General features: G+C 39.1%; 1 protein-coding gene and 1 pseudogene across 3 annotated transcripts in view; one reads left to right on the forward strand and one right to left on the reverse strand.

Annotated features, from left to right (window-relative positions):
* The window catches only part of USP6NL (USP6 N-terminal like), a 177593-nt gene that overhangs the window by 44259 nt on the left and 106115 nt on the right, over nucleotides 1–27219 (reverse strand). For all 3 annotated transcript variants that reach the window (XM_059664100.1, XM_059664091.1, XM_059664118.1), the window contains 2 exons: nucleotides 22514–22553; nucleotides 11767–11847 (listed from right to left, as the gene is read on the reverse strand). In XM_059664100.1, coding sequence (XP_059520083.1) covers nucleotides 11767–11847; nucleotides 22514–22553 — 121 coding nt within the window. The remainder of the gene's footprint in view (nucleotides 1–11766; nucleotides 11848–22513; nucleotides 22554–27219) is intronic.
* On the forward strand, nucleotides 20375–21100 carry LOC132215608 (large ribosomal subunit protein uL22-like; annotated as a pseudogene).

Below are 27219 nucleotides of genomic sequence, written 5' to 3' on the forward strand. Positions count from 1 at the left end.
TGTTCCCTAAGTAGCATGAAAGCATAATCAATGCTTTTTTAAAGTTGTGAACATCTGATTTATACATTCCCTATATATATATATATATATGTGAAATTGGTAATATGCAAATTAGCCGGCGTCTCGACTAGCTCAGGAGGAGCTGTGTGTGCAGATGGGTGGGAGGGGACTGTGTGCTGCCCCCAGCCCCAGTGGACACACACCAGGGTTGGGGGCGTGCTCCAAGGAGCCGCAACTGGGCTCAGAGTATGCCCCTGGTGGGTGCCGGCAGCGGCTGGAGCAAAGCAGCCCGGGTCCTGGGTGTCTGGCAGTGGCAGGAGCAAAGCAGCCCGGGTCCTGGTGGGTGGCGGCGGCAGCCAGAGTGAAGCAGCCTGGGTCCTGGGTGCCGCAGGGAAGCCGGTGCTGGCAGCCAAGGGAAGGAAGGCCTATTCTTGCACGAATCTTCATGCATCGGGCCTCTAGTTGATATATGATTAACGAATTACACATTTTCTCCCTTTTAATCCACACACCTAAAAGGATCCAAATAGCAAAAAGGTTTCCTTGTGCCAAAAGTGTCTTCATGGAGTGTAGACAGTGCTGTTAACCCCTACTCTCTTTTCCACAATCTTCTCACCTTCTCTCTGGGCTCTTTATAACAAAGCAGGCCCTTACATCTCATAATCTTAGTTAATTCCACCCACAACCTTCATTACCCTCTTCTCCCCCACCCTTTCCTCTTCTCTTTTAAATTCTTAATAATTTTTTCAGGAAAACCTTTTTCCTTCTCAGTGACACAGATCCTATCTAATCAGACAAAAGTAGTAATAAATCTCCATCAGGAAGGAATACCATCACTTTTGAATGAAATTATCCATAAAACATCAGTATCATCAACTCTTTGGTTCCTTGAAAGTATACTGCTAATGCTCTAAGAATCACTCAATTTTCCAGTCTTGTAATTATATGTTTTTCCTCAAGGCAAATTACTCAAAATAACATACTAATCTATTATGGTCACTATAAAGTTTGCATAATAAAACCTGGAAACTTTTATTCTTATGATCAAAATAATGTATTTAAATAGTATGGCTAAGAAAATAAGATGCAAATTTTAATAAATGAAATGTTGGTGAACTATGAATAAGCAGAGTTCAACTTCCACCACTACACTACTTACATTTTTTAAAACTAAAGCTTTAAGAAACTTTGATTAAATGGTTTAAAAGGAGTGACACTGCAGAGCAACTTTTACTATGGAACAGTGAATATTGTGAAATCGATTCAATTAGATAATTACATAATTTCAGTTTTGTTCTTTGGTATAAACATAATATGCCCCAAATTTAAAATTTCAGCAGATAGTGACTAAAATCATAGAAGTTTTAATGCATGCAGCAGCTCTAACTCGAAGAATATAAACAGAAAGGCTTTGTGTAAACTAGACTCTGCTACTTGTAACATTTCCCATGTACTAAACATTTAGCACCCTTAGCTGCAAACTGAATGTGGTAAAAAAGCAAGTGATTTATTTTCTTAAAAGAAGTTTGTCATCTATATTCACCTCAAAATCATAATATACTTTTTAAAGATATATCATCCACTAAAAGTTACTTCAAATTATCTTCTAAATTTCTAGAGTAAAGATGCTACACTGTAAGCATCCTATATAATAAAAGCCTAGTATGCAAATTGTCCCCTCGGGTGGTCATTTGACCCTGAGACTGGGAGTTCAACCGCTTGCTATGATGTGCGCTGACCACTGGGGGGGGGGGCACGAAAAATGGTGGGCGTCAGCCACACGGCGCTGGCAGCGGGTGGCAGTGGAAGCGCTGCCGGCCCTGATGAGCAGGAGGATGGTTGAGCGAGTGGGTGCAAGGTGGGTGCGAGCAGGGGTCCAATTGCCCCATCAATCGCCCTCCAGATGGCAACCAGCAGTGGCAACAGCAGGGGGCAGGGCCGCTGCCTGGCTCCCAGGCACTGAGGGAGCCAGGTGGGGCTGGCCATGATCAATTGCCCCGTAGGTGGGATGGTGGAGCAGGTGAGGGGGTGGTGCCAGGCCAAGGCGGGGTGTCAGGTAGGGCTGCAAGGCTGAGGGCTTGAGCTGGGGCCCGATCTCCAAGGCCACCCTGAGAGACCTCACCCATGCATGAATTCATGCACCAGGCCTCTAGTCTGATATAAATATCAGAAAGTATGGAAATTATTACAAATGTAAAAAATGGAATTATAATAGTCAAGTAGAATATAATGGCAGGTAAACAGATGAACTTTGATAGACTTGAATCTCCATTAAGCAGATGTTTTTCAAAGAGTAAAATAAGAGCTCCGACATGTACTTCTTAAAACTATATTATTTAAAAAGCCTTTTGACATTTGATTGTTGTCACTCAATTCTGTGTTCAACAATTATATATAAATTACTGTCTATTATTAATCCTAAAGTTTAATAGAAATTTAGAAAAGAACCCATCAAATTCTATGATAAAATGGGGAGAAATAATAGAGAAATATCAGGTAGCAATAAAAAATTAATGGTCCGGTGTTACTACAGGGCTAAAATAAACAATTAATCACATATGGAAAAGGTTGCAAAAAGAAATGTTGGTACATTATCACTATCATCATCAACAGTAACAATTAAAGTCAACTTTTAATGAGCATTTATTATGTACAGAAAACTTTTAAAAGTTATTTACAGATATTTATCTCATTTAATCATATTGACAACTCTATGAGAATTATTACCCCAATTTTATAGATATTGAAAGTAAATCACAAAGAGGCTGAATGGCTTGACAAACAGCACACATAAGATGTTACCAGTTAGTAAAAAATACTGATTTTTCATTTTATAAAAAACAAAGATTATCTTTCAAGACCACAAATAGTATCCATTATTCTGCCCAACTGTACTTATTTACTAAAATACATGGAACAGGAAAATATTAAGGAAGTCCAAGAGCAAAAACTATTAAAATAATGGTAGTAAAATTGTACCTAAAACTTAAAAGTAACATAAAATATTAATCTGGAGTTTAAGCTGTGAGGGGTAATGAAATGAAGCATGTGCAAAAGTCATATATAGATGGGGAAAAAATACAGATAGAGAACAGACCGGCAGCAGCTAGAGGGGCTGGGTGAAAAAGGTGAAGGAATTAAGCAAAAACAAAACAAACAAAAAAACCCTTAGACACACACAACAGTATGGTGATTACCAGAGGGAAAAGAGGGTGGAGGGAGGTAGAAGAGGGATAGTGGGGGATAAATGGTGACAAAGAAGACTTGATTTTGGGTGGTGAACACACAATACATTATACAGATGATGTATTATAGAACTGTAGACCTGAAAACTATATACTTTTATTAACCAATGTCACCCCAATAAATCAAAATTAAAAAACCAAAAAAGAAAAGAAATTATGAGGCCCTAAAATAAGAATTTTTAATTATGTTTATTACTTTTCAAATATTTGTACTGTTACATGACAGGATGACTTATGATTATATATCTTTCCTCACAAATTTTCAACTATCATAAAAATTTTGTAAAACAGTAGAAATTACATCAAAGCACAGGAGTTGTAATAAAATTTGCTTATTCTCCAGAACAATAGTCCAGTTTACATCTGTTAAGAATCTTTCAATGGACAAAGTAGAGTCTCATATTTTCTAGAATAACTCAGGAAATCAAGGTCCAGAGAAGTGGTTCGCCTAGGTTAGAGAATTATCTTCTTACTCCTACTTCAAGGTATTTCTGCACCATCTCCTAAAAATTACAGCTTTATTAAAGTTGCAGAATTTATCAGGTGATAGCTGATTGTCCCAATTCATAAATGAAAACCACTCATTCATTCATTCATTCATTCGAAAAAGAATGCCTGCCTGCCTGATCACCCCAAACCTCTCGGCCTGCCTGCCTGATCGCCCCTAACTGCCTCTGCCTGCCTGATCACCCCTAACTGCCCTCCCTTGTCGGCCTGATCTCGAACCCAACTACCTCCCCTGCCAGCCTCATTGCCCCCAACTGCCCTCCCCCGCCAGCCTGATCTCGCCCCCAATGGCCCTCCCCTGCCAGCCTGATCTCGCCCCTAACTGCTCTCCCCTGCCGGCCTGATCGCACCTAACTGCCTCTGCCTGCCTGATCGCCCCTAACTGCCCTCCCTTGCTGGACTGATCTCAGCCCCAACGGCCCTCACTTGCTGGCCTGATCACCCCTAACTGCCCCTGCCTTGGCCCCCACCACCATGGCTTTGTCTGGAAGGAAGTCAGATGTCCCAAAGATGGCCGGTCAACCTGGTCTAATTAGCATATTACCCTTTTATAAATAGACTAGAGGCCCAGAGCACAAAAATTTGTGAACTCGGGGGGGTGGGGAGGGGGTCCTTCAGCCCAGCCTGTGCCCTCTCGCAGTATGGGACTCCTCAGGGGATGACCACCTGCTGGCTTAGGCCCGCTCCCCAGGGGATTGGGCCTAAGATGGCAATCAGGCATCCCTCTGGCAGCCCGGCAGCCCTCGGGGGATGTCCACTTACCAGCGGGGAGCAGGCCTAAACTGTAGTCGGACATCCTTAGCACTGCTGAGGAGGCAGGAGAGGCTCCCACCACCACTGCTGTACTGGCAGCCATCAGCCTGGCTTGTGGCTGAGCAGAGCTCCTCCCATGTGAGAGCGCCCTGACCACCAGAGGGCAGCTCCTGCATTGAGCGTCTGCCCCCTGGTGGTCAGTGTGTGTCATAGTGATCAGTCATTCCCAGTCCTTCTGCTGTTAGGGTCAGTTTGCATATTACCCTTTTACTATATAGGATAGAGGCCTGGTGCACAGGTGGGGGCCAGCTGGTTTGCCCTGAAGGGTGTCCCGGAAGAGGGTGGGGGTGCCTGGCCAGCCTGGATGAGGGGCTGATGGCTGTTTGCAGCTGGTCACACACCCTTCAGGGTGGGGGTCCCTACTGGGGTGCCTGGCCAGTCTGGGTGAGGGGCTGAGGGCTGTTTTCAGGCTGGCGGGCGACTGAAGCTCCCAGGCTCTTTTTTTCCTTTTTTTTTATGCTGCGATTTATTTACCTTCTATAGCTGTCACTGGAGCTGAGAGCCGGCTCCAGCTCTGAGGCCGTTGCCAGCTCTGAGGCCGTGGCTGGCTGAAAGCAGGTATCTGGGTTTGTTTAGATTCTATAATTGAAACTCTGTTGCCATCACTGGCGCTCTAAGCTCTGAGCCCGCTGGCGGCTGAAAAGCAGGTACCTGGGGTTTGTTTAGCTTCTATAATTGCAACATTGTTGCATCCGGAGCTCAGAGCTTGGCTGCAGCAGGTGGGGAACCTTGGCTTCCTCCATCGCCGGGGCAACCAAGCCTCATGTTTGCTTCAGCTGCCTGGCTGCCGGCCGCCATCTTGGTTGGCAGTTAATTTGCATATCTCGCTGATTAGCCAATGGGAAGGGCTGCGAAGTTACAGCTAATTACCATGTTTCTCTATTATTAGATAGGATTATATAGGATAGGATTGCTTAAATGGGGTGGGGGGAGCCTTTTTCAGCAGGAGGAGATGCTCTTGGCAGACAAAAATACATAATCCCTACATCTGGACTGATAGCCAGCCATATGCACTATACTGCCAAACTGGTCATTAAAAACTGAACTGCTTTCTTACACCTTACACCAAACAGCTGCTGCCCTTAAAACCCCTCCTCAGCCCCCACCTTGGGTTCTGCCTTTGTAGTTCACCCAGATTAGGTTCTGATTGGTCAGTTTCTATACCAGAGAGTGTCAAAAGCTCCGCCTCCTAGGCAGTCATTGGCTCCTCGCACTTCACCCAGATTTGGTTCTGATTGGTCAGTTTCTATGCCAGTCAGTGTAAAATCTTTAAGGAAAAAAGAAGTAAGGTTGTCTGAAATCTACCTTTGCTTTCAGTATATCTGTTCACTGGTCAATACAATCAAGCAGCCTACTTTAGTCACACAGATATATTTAAAAATCCATCAACTAAAAAAAACAATTCCATTAACTCGCCTGATGTTTTCAATACCCTTTTCAAACCTGAGTGATTCTGAAACAGTGTTAAGTGTGCCGGTCCATGTCATCATGGCTGCCATAGAGCAAACCTGTCAGCCCAGCAAGTTTAACTCAATTCTGTAGGACTTTCACAACTGCAGTGTACACCATGAAACACAAGTTTATCCTCAGAGCTGCTGACGCTCCTCACTGCCTCCCCATTTCCTGTAATCATCCTTGCTCCATTGGCTCCCTGATCTCTTCCTCCAAATAGGCACGAGGCTCCATAGTTGAAACTGAAAAAGTTTTAAACCATCCACAAGCCCTCCTGCCTTTTATAACTGCCTCTATTTCCCTCTGACCTCTTACTGACAGACACCAAAAGGAAAAGCTACTGTAAAAGATGGTACAATGAACAAGCCCTGAAGTCTGGCCATAGGATCTCTTGCTTAAATTTTATTTCTAAATGTGATGCCTTCATTTCACATTAGTAAAATAAAATGTTAGCTAAGATGAATCCATTAGTTTTTTGACCAACAAAGGTCCATTCAGTTATTTGATCAAGAGAAAAATATATGTATCTGGAGTAGGTACCCTGCTGTGACTTAAGACACTTACATCATGACTAGTTAAATCATAATGGGTTCCACTTAACAAAGATAACTTCCATTAATAGACTATACTTCAAAAATACATCCTATTGTACATAGGGAGCAGTCACTGTGAGAACACACAGGCAACACAAACAGCCTTACTGGAAACTTTTTCATCAATGCTTGTATCCTAAAAATGCAAATATTCTCTATGAGAGCTATATTTTTATTTCAAGATATTTCTATGGCCCTAGCTGATTTGACTCAGTGGATAGAGCATTGGCCTGCAGACTGAAGGGTCCCAGGTTAGATTCTGGTCAAGAGCACATACCTTGGTTGCAGGCTCTTCCCTGGCCCAGGCCCTGGTCAGGGCTTGTGCAGGAGGCAACCAATCAATGTGTTTCTCTCCAATCGATATTTTTCTCTCTCTCTTTCCCTTTCTCTTCCACTCTCTCTAAAAATCATATATATATATATATATATATATATATATATATATATATATATATATATATATAGTATATATCCATGTTCTATGAATTTCTTTGTTTACTACTTTGTAAGTACGGAATCTGTGGAAAGAAAACTTAGAAGACAAGAAAAACACATGCTACTTTTTTACTTCAATGCAATTTAAAACTAGGTATGATTTGAAAGCAGTCATTCTTTTAGAAGGTGCATTCTGTTCACACTAAATTGGACCATATATGTCATCCAATAACTCTATCATTATGGTTGTGGGAAAGTGCTTTAAAATTATACATGGAAGAAATAGTTCTGTTAAAATCTCTCTAACTGGGAACTAAATTAGCCAGAGTTGTTGTGCAGAATGATAGCCTAGTAGAATTTCTCATTTTACAGAGGCTTACATATTATCATAGATATATACTATATACTAGGCAAGAAAATAAAGCCCTACAACTCTACAAATATTTTATTAGGCTGAATGTGAGATTAAAGCATAGGTGCAATGCACCAAAATTTATCCACTTGAACCATCTTTCCACAAAGACAAAAAGTAAAGTATAATTGTAAACTTTGGGCCAGTCTGAGAGATTCAGCAAAATATTAAACAAGAGCACAGGCATTGTAACTAATCCTCTACTTTGAACTGGTCCTCTTAAAAACATTGTGACTTCCAACATAATGCTAAAACACACAGATAATAAAATCAGCAAGGTACTCACTGCTGATGAAAATATAATAAGAGTCTAAACTTTAAATAAGAATACTTAAGGTGCTAAAAAAAAAAAAAAAAGGTGACATGGGCATTGTGATATATCCCAGGAGAAAAAGATTTCCATGGTTAAATAAGTTTCGTACAATTTAAGTTCCCTCTTAAAAATTCCCACAACATGTATAGTTTTAAAGACTCTCAAAAGTCCTGTAGTAAAGAAACACTGTTTAACTATGTTTAGCTCTGATTTTCTCTACTTTATTTAGCTATAGAGCCTTTTTTCATGCACTAATAAGTAACACTTACTGACTCTGTACTAAGGGTGCTTTATAGGAATTAACATTTAATCCTCAAAACAACTCAGAGGTAAATTCTTATTATTATCTCCATTTTGCAGATGAACAAACTAAGTCAGAAAAAGGTAAAATATCTTCCCCCAGGTCACACAGCTAGTAAAGTGGTGGTGCTGGGATTTGAAACCAGGATGGCCTGGTTTCAGAGTCTATTACTAACCATTAGGCAATACTGTTTCTATGAAATATTCATTAGAATCTAAGAGACTGATTTCTTTCCCTGGAATTCTTATTAACAAATGCTGACATACAATTTGTATCTATGCAAATAAATAAATAAATAAATAACACAGAAAAAAAGTGTGAGGAAATAGAAATCCTAATAGTTAATTCAGTTGTATTTTCCTGTAAGAGTATGAAGATTTCTTTTTTTTGTCCAAACTCCCTTCAAAAAACTAACAGCAGTAGCGAATATTTATTGAATACTTACACTCTGCAAGGTGTGTACTAAGTGCTATATGTGCATTAATTGCTCACTTTTCATCCCTTTGTAATGGGTATGATTATCTCCATTTTACTATGAGGAAATCAATGCAAATGTTAGCTGTTCTCAAAGCACGGTCCATGGAGTCAAAGCTGTTCTCCTAATAATACTAAAATGTCAGTTGCCTTTTTCACTATACTGCCTTTTGCACAGTAGCAGAAAAGCAATGGTCATAAAACTACTGGCACCTTCACACAAATCACGCAGTAGCAGCACTACGCTAGTGGTCACTATATTCTCCACTCACAGTTTAACACAAGTCTGTTTTACTTTACACGAAGCTGTAGAAATTATTAATTTCATGAAATCTCAACTCTTGAATACATATCTTATTAATATTCTGAACGATGGCATGGGAAGTACACATTGAGAACTTTTCTGCACATCCAAGTGGTACAATGATGGCCTGATTCAACTGCTTTTTTCATGAAATATCTTATTACTTGAAAAAACTACTGAGTAATCCAACTATAGTTATTCAGATTTGGGTATTTAACATTTTCTCAAAAATAAATGAAGCCTGCCCTAACTGGTTTGGCTCAGTAGATAGAACGTCGGCCTGAGGATTGAAAGGTCCCAGGTTCGATTCCGGTCAAGGGCATGTACCTTGGCTGCGGACACATCCCCAGTGGGAGGTGTGCAGGAGGCAGCTGATCGATGTTTCTCTCATTGATGTTTCTAACTCTCTATCCCTCTCCCTTCCTCTCTGTAAAAAATCAATAAAATATATTTTAAAAACTAATACCCCCCCCAAAAAATAAATGAAGCCTATCACTTTAAGGAAAATATCTGATAGTATTTGGTACCACTGATAGCATTTGACCTTTCAAGCAAAATTGGAATTTTAGAAAATTTCCATCCCATAAACTTCACAATTCACTAATATTTAAAGACTTCCAGGTTGGTGGTGATATTAATAGATGTGTATTTTTTTTTAATTGGTTTAAAACTGAGCACAAACTCAATGCAAGGCAAAAAGATTAAAGGGGACGTTTGCTAGAAGCTTCTAAAAAGAAACTGTTCCTGTTTCAGGAAAGAGGTCAGAAGCTAGTCCTCTCTGAGCAGTGGGACATGTGGATATGAAGCCTGAAACTACTGCAATAATTGTGATCCCAAAGGGAAGCCAGCCTCATGGTGAAGCTGACACTGCCGAAGGCAGAAGAGAAGTGGAAAGAAATTAAGTCACCGGCAGTGTAACTAAGCAGCTGGATTAAATCACTCCTGAAACCCAGCCTACTTCTGAACAACCCAACACATCCTCTTAACTGTGAAAACAATCTGAATTGGGCACTCTGTTACAACACAAGAATCCTATTTTGTATTGCATGTAATCTATACTAATAAAAGGGTAATAAGCTAATTAGAGCGGACGTCTTCCGAATGTCCATCTGGACAAAGCCACAGTGGCTGTGAGGGCCTAGGGCCGGTGCTGCGTGCGGGGGGAGGAGGGGAAAGAAGACCGGGCCGGTCCAGCACCATGGCCCCTTTTGCATAGGCAGCGAGAAGGCGGCACCACACCCCTTCTGCAAAGGTGGTGCAAGACAGGCTGCAGTGCGGCCCGGTCCCAGTGCTGCCTCTTCCGCACAGGCAGCCACAGAGGCAGCAGTGCAGGTCCGGTCCAGGCTCCCCACCTCCGCAGAGGCTGGACGGGGTGCAACCTGCTCTGCATCAACCTCCCACAGCCCCTCCCCGAGCCGGCCTGGCCCCAGATCGCCCCCTACCCACCAGTGGGCAGGGGGCGCTGCCAGCGCTCAGAAGCAAGGGCCGAGGGCCAGCAGCTGCAGTGGCCAGCAGTGGCAGCAGTAGGGTGATGGGAGCAGTGCCTGAGGGCTCCTGAACTGTGAGAGGGGGCAGGCTGGGTTGAAGGACTCGCCCCCTCAGTGCACAAATTTTCGTGCACCCGGCCTCTAGTATAATTATATTCCGATCGTTTTCTTGAATAATTGGTGTTTATTGCATGTAACATTATATTTAAAATTGTTTTTCTTGAGATATTAAGGTTTATTGCATATGACATTATATTTAAGATCGTCTTTCTTGAAATATTAAAAAATAAATAAAAATAAGTGAGTTATAGGAGATACACACATATATAATATATATGATAGACGTACATATATATCATACATACATATGCATATATACTAATTCATGATAATTTGTATGTTTGAAAATATTTTTTTCATTCTGTGATCTGTCTTGTAACTTTATATGTTATTATTAAATGTTGAGGTCCAGCCCCAGCAGGTCTAGGGGTTCCCAAAGGTGTGGATGGAGTCAGTGAAGAATGAAGGACACAGAGACAGTGTTCAGTTGATCAGCAGCCTAGCCAGGATCTCTAGCCAGGATCTCCAGCCCAGTTCTGTCTTTTATTGTCTTACTATATCTGCATTTATACCAGTTGATTTTAATCCTGTCAATTTCTATTCCAAAGGCTAGGGCGTTTCTTATTTCCATTCCAGAGAGTAAAGATTATGTAGCTTAAGGGTGATTGTTCGTAGTTAAAGTGATTAATTACCCGCCTGGCATTTAGTTAAGGGGTTTTATTCCCTTCCTAACTTCAGGGGAAAATCCCTACCTGGGGAAACAACCTTTCTCGGAGAGGTGGTCTTGGTTAAAACACATAGCGCCAAGAAGGTGAGCAAACATATTAAGAACAGTATGCCATATATGCCAGGTCCCTTGAAACATATGCTGTGCAGATGTTTCTTCCCTGCAGCGACTGTGTCAAGCAGCAAGGATGGACTGGCTTCTGGCAATTAAACAGAACCTTAAAATGAAAAAAAAAAAAAAATGAAAAAAAAATCCTATTTTGAGGCATTGCACTAAATTCAATTAAACTAAAAAAGTTTTTTTAAGAATATGAATGTAGCCCTAACTGGTTTGGCCCAGTGGACAGAGCGTCAGCCTGGGGACTCAAGGGTCCCAGGTTCGATTCTGGTCAAGGGCATGTACCTTGGTTGTGGGCACATCCCTGGTAGGGGGTGTGCAGGAGGCAGCTGATTGATGTTTCTCTCTCATCGATGTTTCTAACTCTCTATCCCTCTCCCTCTCTGTAAAAAGTCAATAAAATATATATATATTTTTAAAAAAGAATATGAATGTAATAGTCTTATAAATAAATAGAAACTTTTACTGGGAAAATACACATTGAACTTGTATAGTTTCACCAAGAAGTAACATTATTTTTAATTACCTTTTCAGTGTTCTTGTATTTTTCCCATCCTTTTAGCATTTTCAACCACTTAGCAGTTCTTTCAATTTCCAGGTGCTTTTGCTAAAACAAAATTGAAATTTATTGTTACTATTTGTTCAAGGCTTCTTTACTTACAAATTTCAAAACAATGTCTAAGAAAATGCTGCTAAAAAAGAACTGCTGAAAGAGTTATGCTATATTAAATAGCAAGTATTCTATTATTAAGTTGTATTAATAATTTTACAGTTGTATCAATGGAATTCCGTAGCGAAAATTAAAGCTATACAGGAGGTACTTCACTGGGATAGGTAAAGAGAAGGGAATTGTTGAAATTTTCCAATATACTCTATTATACAAATTTAAACCAAAAGGCAATTTAAAAATATTGTGAACTATCTTTTAACAACAAAAACACAACTTCAAAATCTCATTTTCTTCCCTTTTCCCACCCCATACATTTTACTGAGTTCTAGCTTTGTAATGTTTTCAGTGACAGAATTGCTTTTTTAAGGAATTGGGTATTTATTGATTCATGGAGTGATTAATATTTAATTATCACTATGCTACTGAAAAATTATACAAAAGTAAGTACCACTTGCTACTGAAAAAGAAAGTTCGCCATTTGCTCAGGGTGACTGATATGGAAACATGCTGTGACAGGTGCTGTTACACAGTGTCGGGAAGGGTAAGAGTAAGGTTATGGTGGAGGGAGAGGTCACACCCGCCCGATGGATGGCAGAAGATGAGCCTTTCCTAAGGTATGGAAGGATTATCAGGATTTTCATCAAGTGCAATGTGGGGAAGAATACTCTAAGAAGCATGAGTGGATGGAGTCCTGGGATAATCAGCATTCGATGAGGCTGAATGGAAACACAGTCTTGTAGGTCACACTAAATAGGGGCCTGGAGCAAAGCTGGGGAATGGGGAGGTTGGCACAGAAAGTGCTTCTTCCTCACGTCTTTGATTGCCAGGAGAGGGATATTGTTTTCCTAAGGAACTGGGCCTGCTGTCCAATCTCCTACTCGCTCCTAAGGTGGTAGAGTGACTATGTGGTTAGTAAATTTAGAAAAAGAACTGGGCGTACATCCCTCAGTCCCTATTCTTATAAGCCAACAACTCTCAGAAAGCATATTTGTTCTCCATCCTTTCAGGCAAGAAAAAACACCCTCCTCAGCCAAGAAGTCTGTGGTGACCTTAGCCTACGACCAGGTGAACAAGCCTGCCTCCTTTTAGGGGTCAGTACCAGGTCGCTTGCACACCTAACCCACGCTCTTCCCTAGGAAAGTTGCTGGGATGTTTGCTGTTTCCCCACTGCCCAGATCAGTGCTAGGCACAGGGTAGGCACTTAATTATTTCATTTTCATGAGAGCAACACCCAGCATAATTTTCTCTTATAAGTGAGCTGAGATTCTGCTATTTTGTTTCTTTTTCTCAATCCCTACATTTTCTTTTTTGTAGGCCTCTGTAAGTATAATAAGCATAAGAATAAAAAGCAATGGAAATGAAAGATTCACAGGAAAGAAAATTATTCTATTTGATGCTCAAAATGTATGCTCACTACAACCCTATGAGGTAAACATAGCCATGCCTATTGTACAGATAAGGAAACAGAAGCACAAAAGGGTTAAGTTACTGTCCAAATTCCCCCATCTAGTAAGTTCAAGTTTGAAGGGGGTTTGAGTTTGGACAGCCTGGCTGCAGGACCTGCACTTTTAGCTCCACATCTATTTCTTGCTTCCAACATGGCCCTGCTCTAGCTCAGGCAATGGCACTCCTGGATGAAGGCAATAGCTCCTACTGACTGTCTATATTCCAGCCTCAAACAGGCAGGTGGCACATGCCCACCATCAATATTTTGAGACTTAAAATGGGCATAAAATCCCAAAGGAGAACAGTGCACCATATACTTAATATATGCTTCACCAAAATCCACCCTGAATTTAGAAAAAGATTCTCACCAATAAGAATATTTTCTAGAATTTTAGTTTTAGGCATATTTTTAAAACTCTTTAATTACTTCTTAACTCTTTATAAAAATTTTGATGGGTTTTTCTAATAAAAGATGATCACTTGTGAGCAAAAGGTATCGTTATAAATTCCATTTTTCAAAAGACTAAGCATATCCTTCATTATATTATTAGTGATAAAATGTTGCAGATGGTTCTAGAAATATGTTTAATTTTAAAACTCAGTGGGGCACTGAAATCTAATTAATGTTTCTGCTCAATGTGACTTTAGAGAAGGCGAAGCTATGAAAAATTAAGATTGATCTAAGCTGCCATTTGGGGTTTTTTTGCACTTCCTTTCCTGACTTATTCAAAGCATGTCTTTTTCTCCACCAACAGGAAAGCACCACATAATTCAAGCCAACCCAAGAGTGTAACAACACACTTTGCCAGGAACAACCCTGCTGAGATCTAGCCTGTCTCTTGCTATCTTTCATTTTTATGACTATGAATTATCAATTAATCACTTTAAGAAGTACTCTTTTTGTAATGGCACTCTTTGGTATTCTAATGCTTATCATATATGTAGATAATTTTAAATGCTATAAATTCTCACATGCAAAGACACCACACACACACACACACACACACACACACACACACACACACAACTTTTAAGAATCATGAAGCATGATTTTCTTTTCCCTGTAGCAAAAAACAAAAATAATACACCTTGAAAAAAGCTCCCACGCTATAGGATTTTTAAAATTATATATCAGTAGTTGAGTCTGGTTTAAATGTTAAGTCCATGATACCGTCAGTTCAGCTACACCAGACTTGAATGCATGTGAATGTCTTTCTCCGACCCCAATTCATGAATCTATAATTTATGGATAAAATATACTTTATCACCAAACATGCTACAGCTATTCCAGAATTAATCGAAAACCATGTGACAAATGTGAAAAGTGCTCTAGAAAAACAGGCTGAGGAACAGCATCTTGCCATGAACTAGATTAACACCAACACAAACTAGAACATAACAGCAAGCTAGAATTTCAACCTACAAGTTCAGCAAATACTTGAAATTCAACATATCCAAAACCATTTCCTTCACCATGCTATTACTCTCCTCTTTCCTATCATAAATTAACAGCATCACTATTCACTAAGTCAAACAAACTAGAACCTTAAGTTGTTCTCAATCTTCATTTTACCTTCCTTCCCACATCCAAACTTCACTCCTCTGGTCCCATCCATGTCTCATGTTTCCATCATGTCCTCTGCCCTAATTCAGGTGATCCCAATTCCTAGATGAAAACATTAACTCCTTACCCGTAACCCTGATGCTCTTCAAAAAAGCCTCTACACTGCCACCACAATTTTTAAAACCTTTCCCAGTTTAAAATCCATCATTGGCTACCCATTAATCATCTACAAAAATGTTCCACGTGGATGGGTTTTCACAATATGGTCCCAACTCACCTTCTTGCTACTTTTATGATTTGGCATCTTGAACTACTTGTCATTAACACATAATGCTATTAATTGGAAAATCTGTTCCTTAAGAGCTCTACTCAGTGGTCTTACCATATACTGATAATCCCTGTCTGAATCAATTCTGATTCTGATAGTGGTAAATGATGTTTGTTTGTTTTTTTCTAATTCTATGATTCCTTCTATATGATTAACTGACATTTTTCTATTAAAAAGGATTTCCTTCCTAGCTCCTCCACATTTTTTAATATCACTATGATACAAAGGGCTATTTTACCAATGTATTGTAATCTACTATCATTATTCTTTTTGAAGTTCAAATTGTCCCAAATTTAGCTGACCCCTCTTATTTGGATGGAGATTTCTCCCTTCAAGTGGATCCTTAGACATACCCTATCTGGCACAAAATAATTCAGGCTCACTTTATACGCTTTCTACCTAGACTTTCAACAGCCATTTCTTTAAGAAACAGTGGTTCTTTTTAATGGGAAATGATACTCAAAAATTAAGACCTGGGTACTAGATATGCTCATCATTGCAATTTTTAAAATCATATAGGAGACCTGGGTATAAGAAACTTCTACTCCCCTAAGGATATGACAACATGTATCAAAAGGAAAATTATGCTGAGGTCTTAGTCTCCACCCTACGTTCTCTATTTCTTTCCATTAACTCCACTGACTACAAAAATGGTACATTGTTGTATACTCCCGCCCCCCAAGGGTTGTTAGCAGCAAAGGACTAAACTTACATTTGAAGTGTACAACCAATTATCTTAAATTGCCGTCCTCTATGAGTCACAACTGCCCCTTCTCCTACTTGCGCAAGGAGGGTATAAAGACTAAAACGGGACCAGCATCTTGTTTGTTACCTCTCAACCTCTATATATTTTTAACCATATGCGGACCAGTAAGCACTTAACAACTGTTGATCACCCACATAAGTATTAGCTTCCCATCTGTCTGGTCCAAGGCTCCTCCCACTATTAACATGATTAATAATCCAGATAGTAAAGGCTAAACATACACACAATGCATGAATGGATATTAAATAGCCTTCTCTTCTAGAATAAGAAATCTTAGGACTTTAATGAAGTTTATGTCTTCAGATATTTTTTTGTCTCTCCTGCATTAGGATGGCTGACGGGATCAAGTTGACCAGAGACACGAACACCTACACCTCACCAGCAGAGGTCAGGAGAGGACAAGAAGAAGGAAAGCTTTGTGTTTTGACAGAATAACATTGAGAAATCTATCAGTCATGTATTTTAAGATTTCAAACCACATAAAATTAAAATATAGTTTCAAAAGATATGAATAGGCTCCCATATTTTGTAAGCCATGCAAAATATTGCACTACATAAAGGAATAGATGAATCCACAAAGATGCATAGTTTTACATATCCTTTCTCCTTATTAAAAACATCAATAAGCTCAAAGAAACAATGTAACTCACTATTAATATTGTTCTCTGTAGAATAAACATAATAAGTGTGCTTGTTTATTTGTTTAATTGCCTATTTGAAGGAATCCAAAGCACTTTGTAAATATCTACACTAATCCTTGTATGGGGGGCTATCCTTATTTTATACAAAATATCCTTATTTAAGACAGAGAACTGCCTTCTGTAAAATACTGAATTGGCAAACTTGAAACTAAAGCCATGATTACTTGACTATGTGTTAGTGTACAGCTTCCCAAGAGACAATAAGTGTTTGCTTCAAGTGTATGCTTTCTAGTGATTAATAAACACCTTATTAGTAGACGTCAGCAAGGCTATCATTTCCATTGATTTTATTCAACAAAGTCATACATGTAAAATTTTCTATTAGTTTCCTCGAAATGGCAGAGCTTGGCCATCAGGACTGGGCAGTTACTGAAGAACATATAAACTGAAGTTAAACCAGAAAAATTGGAGGAAATCCTGATAAACTAAAAAGTCTGTAGCCTTATATTGCTCTGCCCATGTCTAAAGTTCCCCCAAAATGGTAAAAGGCAGGTCATGCAATATGAGAGCAGTTTATATATGAAAGGCACAATGGAATCTCAATCAGCAGTCTCAGAATTCTGCCCCTCTCTCAATATAAGACTGACAAACGAATATAAAATTGCATCTTTGTTAAATTATTAAGGAGTGCATAGGTCATTTTTTAGTGATTTCCTATTATATTAAACTCTTGAAATTAAACAACCAATTAATTACAACCTTGACTGCACTGTGCGGCAAATATATTTTAAAAGGGACTCCTACAATGTCAACACTAAAAAAATTTTAATTTAAAAGTAATATTTTTTAAAGCCCACCTAGAGTATGCATCCTCTGAAATACAGGTTTTGTCTTATATTTCTTCTTTTTTTTACTGTCACATTTCTGAAATCTAAATCACTGGATCCAAGACTTTTGGACTTTCTGGACCAGAAAATTATTTTTAAAAGGAGAGGGGGCAGGCATTGCAGAGAGAAGTCAATATTGAGTTGCCAGGTTTCTCTTTTGCAAAATACAGGTATATTTTTTACAAGATACCTTCCAACTCTTCTCTCCATGATTTCTCACACAAAGGGTATTTAACATTCGAAGGGACAATTTTGGCAGTCTTTAAATCAACATACTTAGTTGTAAAGCAGTTATACCATTCATCTGGTCATTCACTCAGCCACTACTTACTGCAACACATACTAACATACTATGTGCACTATTCTAGGTTCTGGGGATACAGCAATGAACAAAGAGGTTAAAAAAACCCACCTCAAATTACATCCTAGTGAGGAAACTTATAAATAAAAAAAAGTAAAATATTTATTTTGAAATAATAAGTGCTAAAGAGAAAAATAAAGGAGAAAAGAGAATAATTAGTATTGTGGGGGACAGTTCCCAATTTTAGAAATAATGGCCAGGGAAGGAATTTTTCTGAGGGTGACATTTGAGACCTAAAGTAATGAGGGACCGAGACTTGTCACTATCAGGGGGAGGAGCACCCTGAGAAAGGAAGCAGCCAGTGCAGAAGGCTGAGAGAAGGAATGTGTGGGGCATGCTCAGGAAGCACTAAGGAGACCAGTGGGTGAACAAGGGAAGGCAGTAGGAGATGAGAGACCTCACACAAACCAGGGCATACAGGGCTTTGCAGGCCATTATAATGGCTGTCCCTCTCCCTGTGCTTCAATTAGAGAATGACATGATCCTACTTATTTTAACAGGCTCATTCTGGCTTTCTGGTGAACAGATAGACTCTGCGGCGGGGAGGGGAAAGGTGGCAGAAGTAGGAAGTTAGAAGCTCCAGAAGAGATGCTGCAGTGGACCAGGGGGCAGAAGTGGAGCTGGTGATCAGTTTCTGAATACATTTTGAAGGCTAAGAGATGAAAGGAGAGGTAAGAAAAAGTCAAAGCTAACTCAGAAATTTTTACACTGAACAACTAGAAGAATGGAGTTCCCATTTACTGAGATAGAGTTTATCAATAGGAAGAATTTGAAAAGAATAACAGAAACCCCAGTTTGAACATTTATCAGACACCTAAATGTATATAGTCAGTCAGACATCTAAGTCTAGACACTGAAATGTATATACAAAAATATACAAGTCTGGAATTGAGGGAGCCAATCATCAACATACCAATGGCATTTAAAACCAAAAGCTAGATGAGATTACCACAGAAGAAACACAGATAGGAAAAAGAAGTTCAAGGCTGAGCCAGGAGGCACCCTGAAGTGTAGATCAAGGAGGAGAGGAAAAGCAAGCAGAGCAAATTGAGAAAGAGCAGTCAGTGAGGAAAGAAGAATATGTGAATTCTGAAGTCTAAGCAAAGAGAGTACGTCAGAATAGACAGTAACCAATCATGTCAAATGCTGCAGCTAGGTCAAGAGGAAGTCTAGGGATTGACTAATGGATGTAACAGTATAGAGGTAATTAGAGACCCAGATCATAGCAATGGGGTGGGGGTGGGAATTAAAATCTAATTGGAATGGGTACAAGGAAGAACTTCAGGAAAGGAAGAATATAGAAACCGCTTTCAAGAGTAAGGGCAACAGAAAATGCTGTAGGAATCAGAGCAGTAACTGAGGAGGAAATAGGGTCAAAAGAAGATTGGTGGTTTTGTGGGTTTATTTTTTAATGGCAGTAATAATAGATTTTACTCTAATGGAAACAATTAAGCAGAAAAAGAAAGAATTCAGGAGAGAGAGGGAAGAATACCTCGAATGATGTTCCTGAATGAACAACATATACATGCACCGGAGCTAGAGCTTTAGGTACAAATGATGACAGGCGGGTAGGTGTGGCTGTGGAAACCCAGGGAAGTTCTCTTTTGATTGCTTCTGTTTGCTTCTAAGAAATAAGCAGCAAGGCCATTAGCTGAGAGAGGATGGAGGAGTACTGGAGGTCTGAGGGGGGAAGAGAAGGCTCCAATAGTTGAAGTGAGAGCAGACATTCATTCACTAGGGAGGAACAGTGTGACTTCCAGGCAGTGCTAATGCTCCAGCTGAGGTTTGTGATCATAAACGTAAAGTAAAACCAGCCGGCACAGCTGTCTTTCCCTAGCTGCACTTTGTCCTGCAGGTGCAGGCACTGCGGCAGCAGAAAGCTGGTTTTAACTAAGGCTGTAGTTTAGCCCAGAAGAAGCAAGAGAGGGGAGGGAAGCTAAGGTTTATGCAGGTGACTACAGAATGGAGCTGGGAAGAGAGGGGAATGAAGACATGAGTATAGCGAGGGGCAATGAAGCAGTGCTGGTATCACTGGGGTCCAAGGATTAGTGTAATCTGGGCACTAGGCGAAAAGAAAGGGCAGAGAGTGGAAACAAATCCTTATGTTCCCATTTCAAAGGGGACTGGTAAAAAGTTCACTAGAGGCAGAATTTAGAAATTGCTCACTGTTATTCATCACTTCCTTCTCATTCATTCCTTAGCCACAGATCTGCCTGCTCCACCACCAGCCATTTCATTTCACTAATACTATGCTACTGAAAGCCACCAATAATCAATCAATCTCTCACATATTGCCTCACTTGACCTTCCTCTAGTCACTGGGCAGACAGTGAGCATCTCAAAGGCAGAAACTATGTCTTTTTGATCCAAATATTCTAGGCAATACCTAGTCCAGTGCTCTGCAAGAATGTAGCTATTAAAAAGAAAAAAATCCTGCTCTTCCCCAAAGCGGCCATAGGTGACTTCTGAAAATGGTTCGCTATTCACTAGACCCAGAAAACCCCACAAAATCAATCACACCAATCAAGAGGCTCAAATCTCCGCATTCACTTTAAGAACACTCGTGAAACTGCCCAGGCCATCAAGGGTATGCATATTCAAAAAGCCACCAAGTATCTGAAGAATGTCACTATATATATATATATATTCATTCATTCATCCATTCATTTATTAGTACCCTTGACTGGAATTGAACCTGGGACCTTTCAGTCCGCAGGCCGATGCTCAATCCACTGAGCCAAACCGGTTAGGGCAAGAATGTTACTTTAAAGAAGGAGTGTGTGCTATTCCGTCTTTACAACGGTGGAGTTAGTAGGTGTGCCCAGGCAAAACAGTAGGGCTGGACACAGGGTCGTTGGCCCAAAAAGAGTGCTGAATTTTTGCTGCACGTGCTTAAAAATGCTGAGAGCAATGCTGAACTTAAGGGTTTAGATGTAGACTCTCTGGTCACTGAGCACATTCGGGTGAACAAAGCTCCCAAGATGTGGCGTAGAACCTACAGAGCTCATGGGCGGATTAACCCATGCGTGAGCTCTTCCTGCCACATTGAGATGATCCTTACTGAAAAGGAGCAGACTGTTCCTAAACCAGTAGAGGAGGCTGCACAGAAGAAAAAGATACCTCAGAAGAAACTGAAGACACAAAAACTTATGGCCCGGGAGTAAATTCAGCATAAAATACATCTAAATAAAAGTAAAAGAAAAGAAAAAAGTAAAAATTCCTTTGCCAAAACATCAAGGTCTGATACTGAGAGAATCAGGAAGTCACAAGAGAATTCAACTGTATGCAGTACCTATAGGGAACTCTCTCTCTATATATACGTAAAATGGCAATTTTGTCTACATCTCAAAGTTAAACTACAGTATTTTCAGAAACTTTTGATTTTAGAAGATTTTCTGAAATATTTTTTCAAATTCCAATTTTAATTTTACCTCAATTATATGAAACTCAGCCTCCTTCCTCATCAAACAAGGAACAAATAGTAATAAACCCAATCAGTAGCCTCCTTCTCATTCTACAATTCACTTTTTGGAACAACACACACACACACACACACACACACACACACACACACACACACACACACACACACACATCAGAGAACGGAAGAGAGATTCTGACCAACTTTAAAACATTCAGTCCCTGGTCTCAGCTATGGAACCAGTTACCTGTCCAAATATAATGAAGAAAGGGAAAACTCCCGAGCTACCAAAAAAAGTGACGGTTTACTGTATCTAAGACTTCCCTAAGTCCTTAAAAAGCTAACATCTCTATTTGACTACAGCAAACTTTGTTGTTATTGGTGGGAAAGTTGTCCTGCATGAGACAGCCCTAACCAGTTTGGCTCAGTGGATAGAGTGTCGGCCTGGGATCTGAAGGGTCCCAGGTTCGATTCTGGTCAAGGGCATATGTCTGGGTTGTGGGCTCGACCCCACTGGGGGTGTGCAGGAGGCAGCCGATCAATGATTCACTGTCATCATTGATGTTTCTATCTCTCTCTCCCTCTCCCTTCTCTGAAATCGATACATATATACATATATACATATATACATATATACATATATACATATATACATATATATACATACATATATATACATATATATATATATATATATATATTTTTTTTTTTTTTTAAACAACAAAAAAACCTCATGGGACAGTGATGTTCCTAAGAGCTACTGTTTTAGAATAGTGCTCCCTCAGCCACAGAACACATGAGAATCCCTTGGGAAACCTTTTACAAATTACCTGCCAGCCTCCTGCCCAGAGTTTGACTTGACAAATAAGGTGGGTCCTAAGCAACTGTGCTCTCTAAAGGCTCTTCATTAGGAAGCACTCCTAGCATGAGAACTACCTGTCTAGAATGCAAATCTTTACTGCTGCCTTTCCTTTATTCAAATATCTATCAGAAGTCCCAGCAATCTCCTGAAATCATTTCACCATTAGTTTAATTACTTTTTTATAGTGATATACTTAGGGTCGAATTTTCACAATGACTGCCCCACTTATATATAACATGGCATTCAGAATCAGGAAGGTGGTAGATTTTATTCCGCTGATAAACCCAATTCACCAGTAATGGTCAGTAAATGCAGAGCTGGCCTTACCCGTTCCACTGCTGCATTATGATATGGGAGCTCCTCCTCACTGCAGAGAAAAAAAACAGTACCTGTCAAATAGTCGCAGCAAACTTTGAAAAAATTATAAACCAATTGTACACCACTGGAATGTGCTTCCTAGGTAATTAGGTCAGCAGTGACACCTTGAATGGTATTTCTGGGGTAAGTGTACTGCCCTGGGCAAGACCAACCTTTTGTACAGCTGATTTGAGCTGATCCTGACAACTGTTTATTTGAACATTCCAAACTGCAAATGAAGTGCTACCTATGGATGCCTATCACAGGAGAAGTTTTTTGAAGTTGCTGGGTGAACTTCTTTGGTATCCTCCTATTTATTAAACAAGACTGACAGACCTATTCTCAAACCTGGTCTTAGATTTCCAATTAACCCAATATTTCTCATAATTTCCCTGTGGCAACCCCACCAGGATCTGGTTGCCTATCCACTCCCCATATCATGATACCCAGTTACTGAACTCCTACTATCCAAACATTTTTTAATGTTCATTTTAAATTTTATTTATTTAAAAATTAAGACACAATTGACACATAATAATGTGCTCCTTTTAGGCTATAAGGATTTGATGTATGTATATATACTGCAAATGATTATATTAGGTTTAGTTAACATCCATCAGCAACCATGCTTACAGATTTTTTTTCCTTATGATGAGAACTTTTAAGATCTACAATATACAATACAGTATTGTTAACTATAGTCACTATGCTGTATATTGCATCCTCAGGACTTACTTATAACTAAAAGTTTATACTTATTGAACACCTTCACCCATTACCCCCAACCCCCAGCCATATGTCTTTGACCAGGAATTGAAACTGCAACCTCCTGGTGCATGGGACGATGCCCAACCAATTGAGGCCACACCAGCCAGGGCCCCAACATCATTTACTGAAGAGACTACTCTTTCCTCATTGCATATTCTTGCCTCCTTTGTCATATATTAATATGTAGGTTTATTTCTGGGCACTCTATTCTGTTCAATTGATCTATGTGTCTGTTTTCACACCAATACCATAATGTTTTGATTATTATAACTTTGTAATATAGTTTGAAATCAGGAAGTGTAATGCCTACAACCTTGTTCTTGTGCAAAAAAGAACAGCCTTGTTCTTTGGTAATTTGGGGTCTTTTGTGATTACATAAAAATTTTGTAATTGTTTATTCTATTTCTGTAAGACAAGCCATTGGAATTTTGATAGGGACAGCATTAACTCTGTGTATTGCTTTAGGTAGAATGGACATTTTAACAATGTTAATTCTTCTAATCCATGAGTATAGAATATCATTGCACTTGTTTGTATCTTCTTCCATTTCTTTAATCAATGTCTTACAGTTTTCAGATCTATTACCTCCTTGGCTAAATTGATTCCTAGATATTTTATTCTTTTTGATGTAACTGTAAATAGAACTGTTCTCTTAATTTCTGTTTCTGATAGTTTGTTACTGGTATATAGAAACGCAACTAATTTTTTGTATTTTAGTTTGTATCCTGCAACTTTACTGAATTTGCTTATCAGTTAACAGGTTTTTGTTTGTTGTTGTTTCTTTGGTGGAGTCTTTAGGCTTTTCTATATATAAGATCATATTATATTATCTACAAATAGTGACAGTTTTATTTCTTCCCTTCTGATTTGGATGCCTTTTTTTCTTTTTCTCTTGCCTTTTTGCTCTGGCTAGGACTTTCAGTCCTATATTGAAAAGAATTGGCAAGAGTGGGCATTTGATCTTAGAGGAAAAGCTTTTGGTTTTTCCCCACTGAGAATGATCTCAGCTGTGGATTTGTCACATATGGCCTTTATTATGTTGAGATACAATCCCCTCACCCCATTTTGAGAATTTTTTCATGAATGGATGCTGAATTTTGTAATAAGCCTTTAGAATTCATAGATGGATGACAGAGCTCAAGAATTTGGTCAATCCACATGGATTTTCATGCATTATTGCTCCATGCTTAAGAGCTTTTATACAAAATCTGCTGTGTGTACAACACTCACCTCCAAAAAACAATTCCTCCTCAAATCTCTGTAGTGGCATACATTGATTTCTACAGCATCCCACAGAAAGCAGGGGAATACTGCCTTACCAATAGCTACACACAGTGTCTAGATATACATGTAAAGCACTGCACCAGCCTCAGGCACAGGTGCTGACATATTAAAGGAACACACAAATATTGCTGAATGAATATATGAAGGGGAGGATGAATGCATGCCTGCATGCATGTGAGCATCTTTACCTTGTCACCTAAAGATCCTTCAAGTAGAAAAAAAAGGACCAAAATCTGGGTGAGTAGAATATTCCTTTAGGTCAGCAAACTACAGGCATGGATCAAATCCGGCCCACTGCCTGTTTTTGTAAATGAAGGCTTATTAGAACACTGACACACTCATTCATTTATGTATTGTCTGTGGTTGTTTTCATGCTACAATGCTAGAGTTGAATAACTGTGACAAAGAGTCCATAAAGCCAAAAATATTTCATACCTGGCTCTTTACAGAAAATGATTGCCTCCCCCTGCTTGTTCTTAAAAAATATGTTTTTAATAAATATCAAGTAAATTAAAAAACAATTAGTGTCAGTATGAGAATTCGTATCAATTGGCATCATTTTTAAAGAAGTGATGTAAACAAAAGTTTATGCTCTAAGGCAGTGGTTCTCAACCTTCCTAATGCCATGACCCTTTAATACAGTTCCTCATGTTGTGGTGACCCCCAACCATAAAATTATTTTCGTTGCTATTTCATAACTGTAATTTTGCTACTGTTATGAATCATAATGTAAATATCTGATATGCAGGATGTATTTTCATTGTTACAAATTGAAGCATACTGATTAATCACAAAAATAATATGTAATTATATATGTTTTCCGATGGTCTTAGGCGACCCCTGTGAAAGGGCCGTTCGACCCCCAAAGGGGTCGCAACCCACAGGTTGAGAACCGCTGCTAAGGGAAAGAAGCACCTAGAAGCTGCTCAAAGAAAACACCAAGCTGACAGTAAGAAGCTATGCCTCACAGAAACACAGTAAGTAAAAACAGCAACAACATAGTCACCCCTGGAAAGAGAGGAACTTTAACTGGATCTATCTTTTCATCTGCTATTAAATATAGAATTACTAATTAGAATATATGTGTCTGTAATTTTTCAATAGTTCAGAGCATTTCTATAACTTGAAATAAACTTTCATTTGGAAATTTAAAATTTAACTTGTTAGAATCAGTTAAGCTGAATATACTGACTAAATGTTTTTTCTATTTTTGTAGTAGACTTATTCCAGTCAAAATTATTAGTTGAGTAGAAAGAGTTCTTAAGCCCTTGTCATCAAAAGAGATATTTTTTAAAAACAAAACACCTTTATTCTGGCTTTCCAGTATTTATATAGACACCATAAACTACAATTAGTTAAATTTTATCAACGTATGCTAGCACATTTTGATAACTAGTTGAAAACCTGAAGTTTGGTATTAATTTTATCTTTATTTTTGGTACATTTTCCTTCTAATTCTTCTATTAATAACTTGTGACCTAAAAACATTATCTATCATTATCCAAATACCAAGCATTCTTTGTGAGCAGAGTAGCACTGGCTATTTTTGATAAAAATGTTGAAAGTTCTCTAACTTTTTAAATAAGCTCGATTTCTCCACTCTCAGATACAATGCAATCACAGCATACAGACTGGGGATAGAACCCCATTTCTGAGTACTTAACAAAGATATTCTTGTTCCAGCATCAAGCCAAGCTGGTTTGGCAACAGTTTTCATATTTATTGTGAAATCTTTTATAAAACCAAGTTATTCCTGTACTGCATTTGTTAATTACTGTCATCCTTCCCTACATATCATAATAAGTAATTTAACTTACTAAAACTATAATTAGATATGAAGTCAGCAGCCTTCAGAGAAGGCTACAAAGTTAGTTTTTGCTATTGCATTGTATTGACATTGACACTTAAAACCCAATTTCATTAGAGAACCAATCAAAAATTTCAAAGAACTAAGACAGCAGAAAAAAATGCTCTTTTGATCAAGTTGTGACAGGAAGCAATATCTAAACGCCTAGGCCATGTGACTTTATTCAATAGCGCTCAAAAAACTCTAGTCTACAGTGACAGCAATAAAAGCCACCAGCAGCGACCTCTGTAGAAAGCGTTTTACTGAAATTAGACATTGTAACAAAAATCAATGACTTCAGTGAAATTTAATAAAGTCTAACATTACATTAAAATCCATTTCTATGCTTCATTATTTTCATTTCTGCTGCCTGCCTTGGAACTGCATCATAGAGTAAAGTTTTAAAAAATTACTATGTCAGTATGAGAACTCGTATCAATTGGCTTTGTTTTTAAAGAAGTGATGAGCTTAGCTATCTGAGCATACCTCAGTACATGTGATCAGTTCAAACAGTATCCCTCTCTTAGGCACCCTTTTTCTTTCTAGGCATTTCAAAGCCTTCTACTAGGTTTCTCTTATTAAAAACACAGGAGAGCAGAAAAGATAGTGCAATGCAGAAGTTCAGAACACAGGCTCTGCTGTAGGACTGCCAAGGCCCACAACCCAGATCTGACACTGTCAGCACGACTTGGGCAAGCTGCATGACCTCTTTGTGCTTCATTTTCATCTGAAAAAAATGATAAAAAAGAGTACCTATCTCACAGTTTTTTGAGAGAAT

This window comes from Myotis daubentonii, chromosome 1 (assembly GCF_963259705.1).
Source record: "Myotis daubentonii chromosome 1, mMyoDau2.1, whole genome shotgun sequence".
Taxonomy (NCBI): Eukaryota; Metazoa; Chordata; class Mammalia; order Chiroptera; family Vespertilionidae; genus Myotis; species Myotis daubentonii.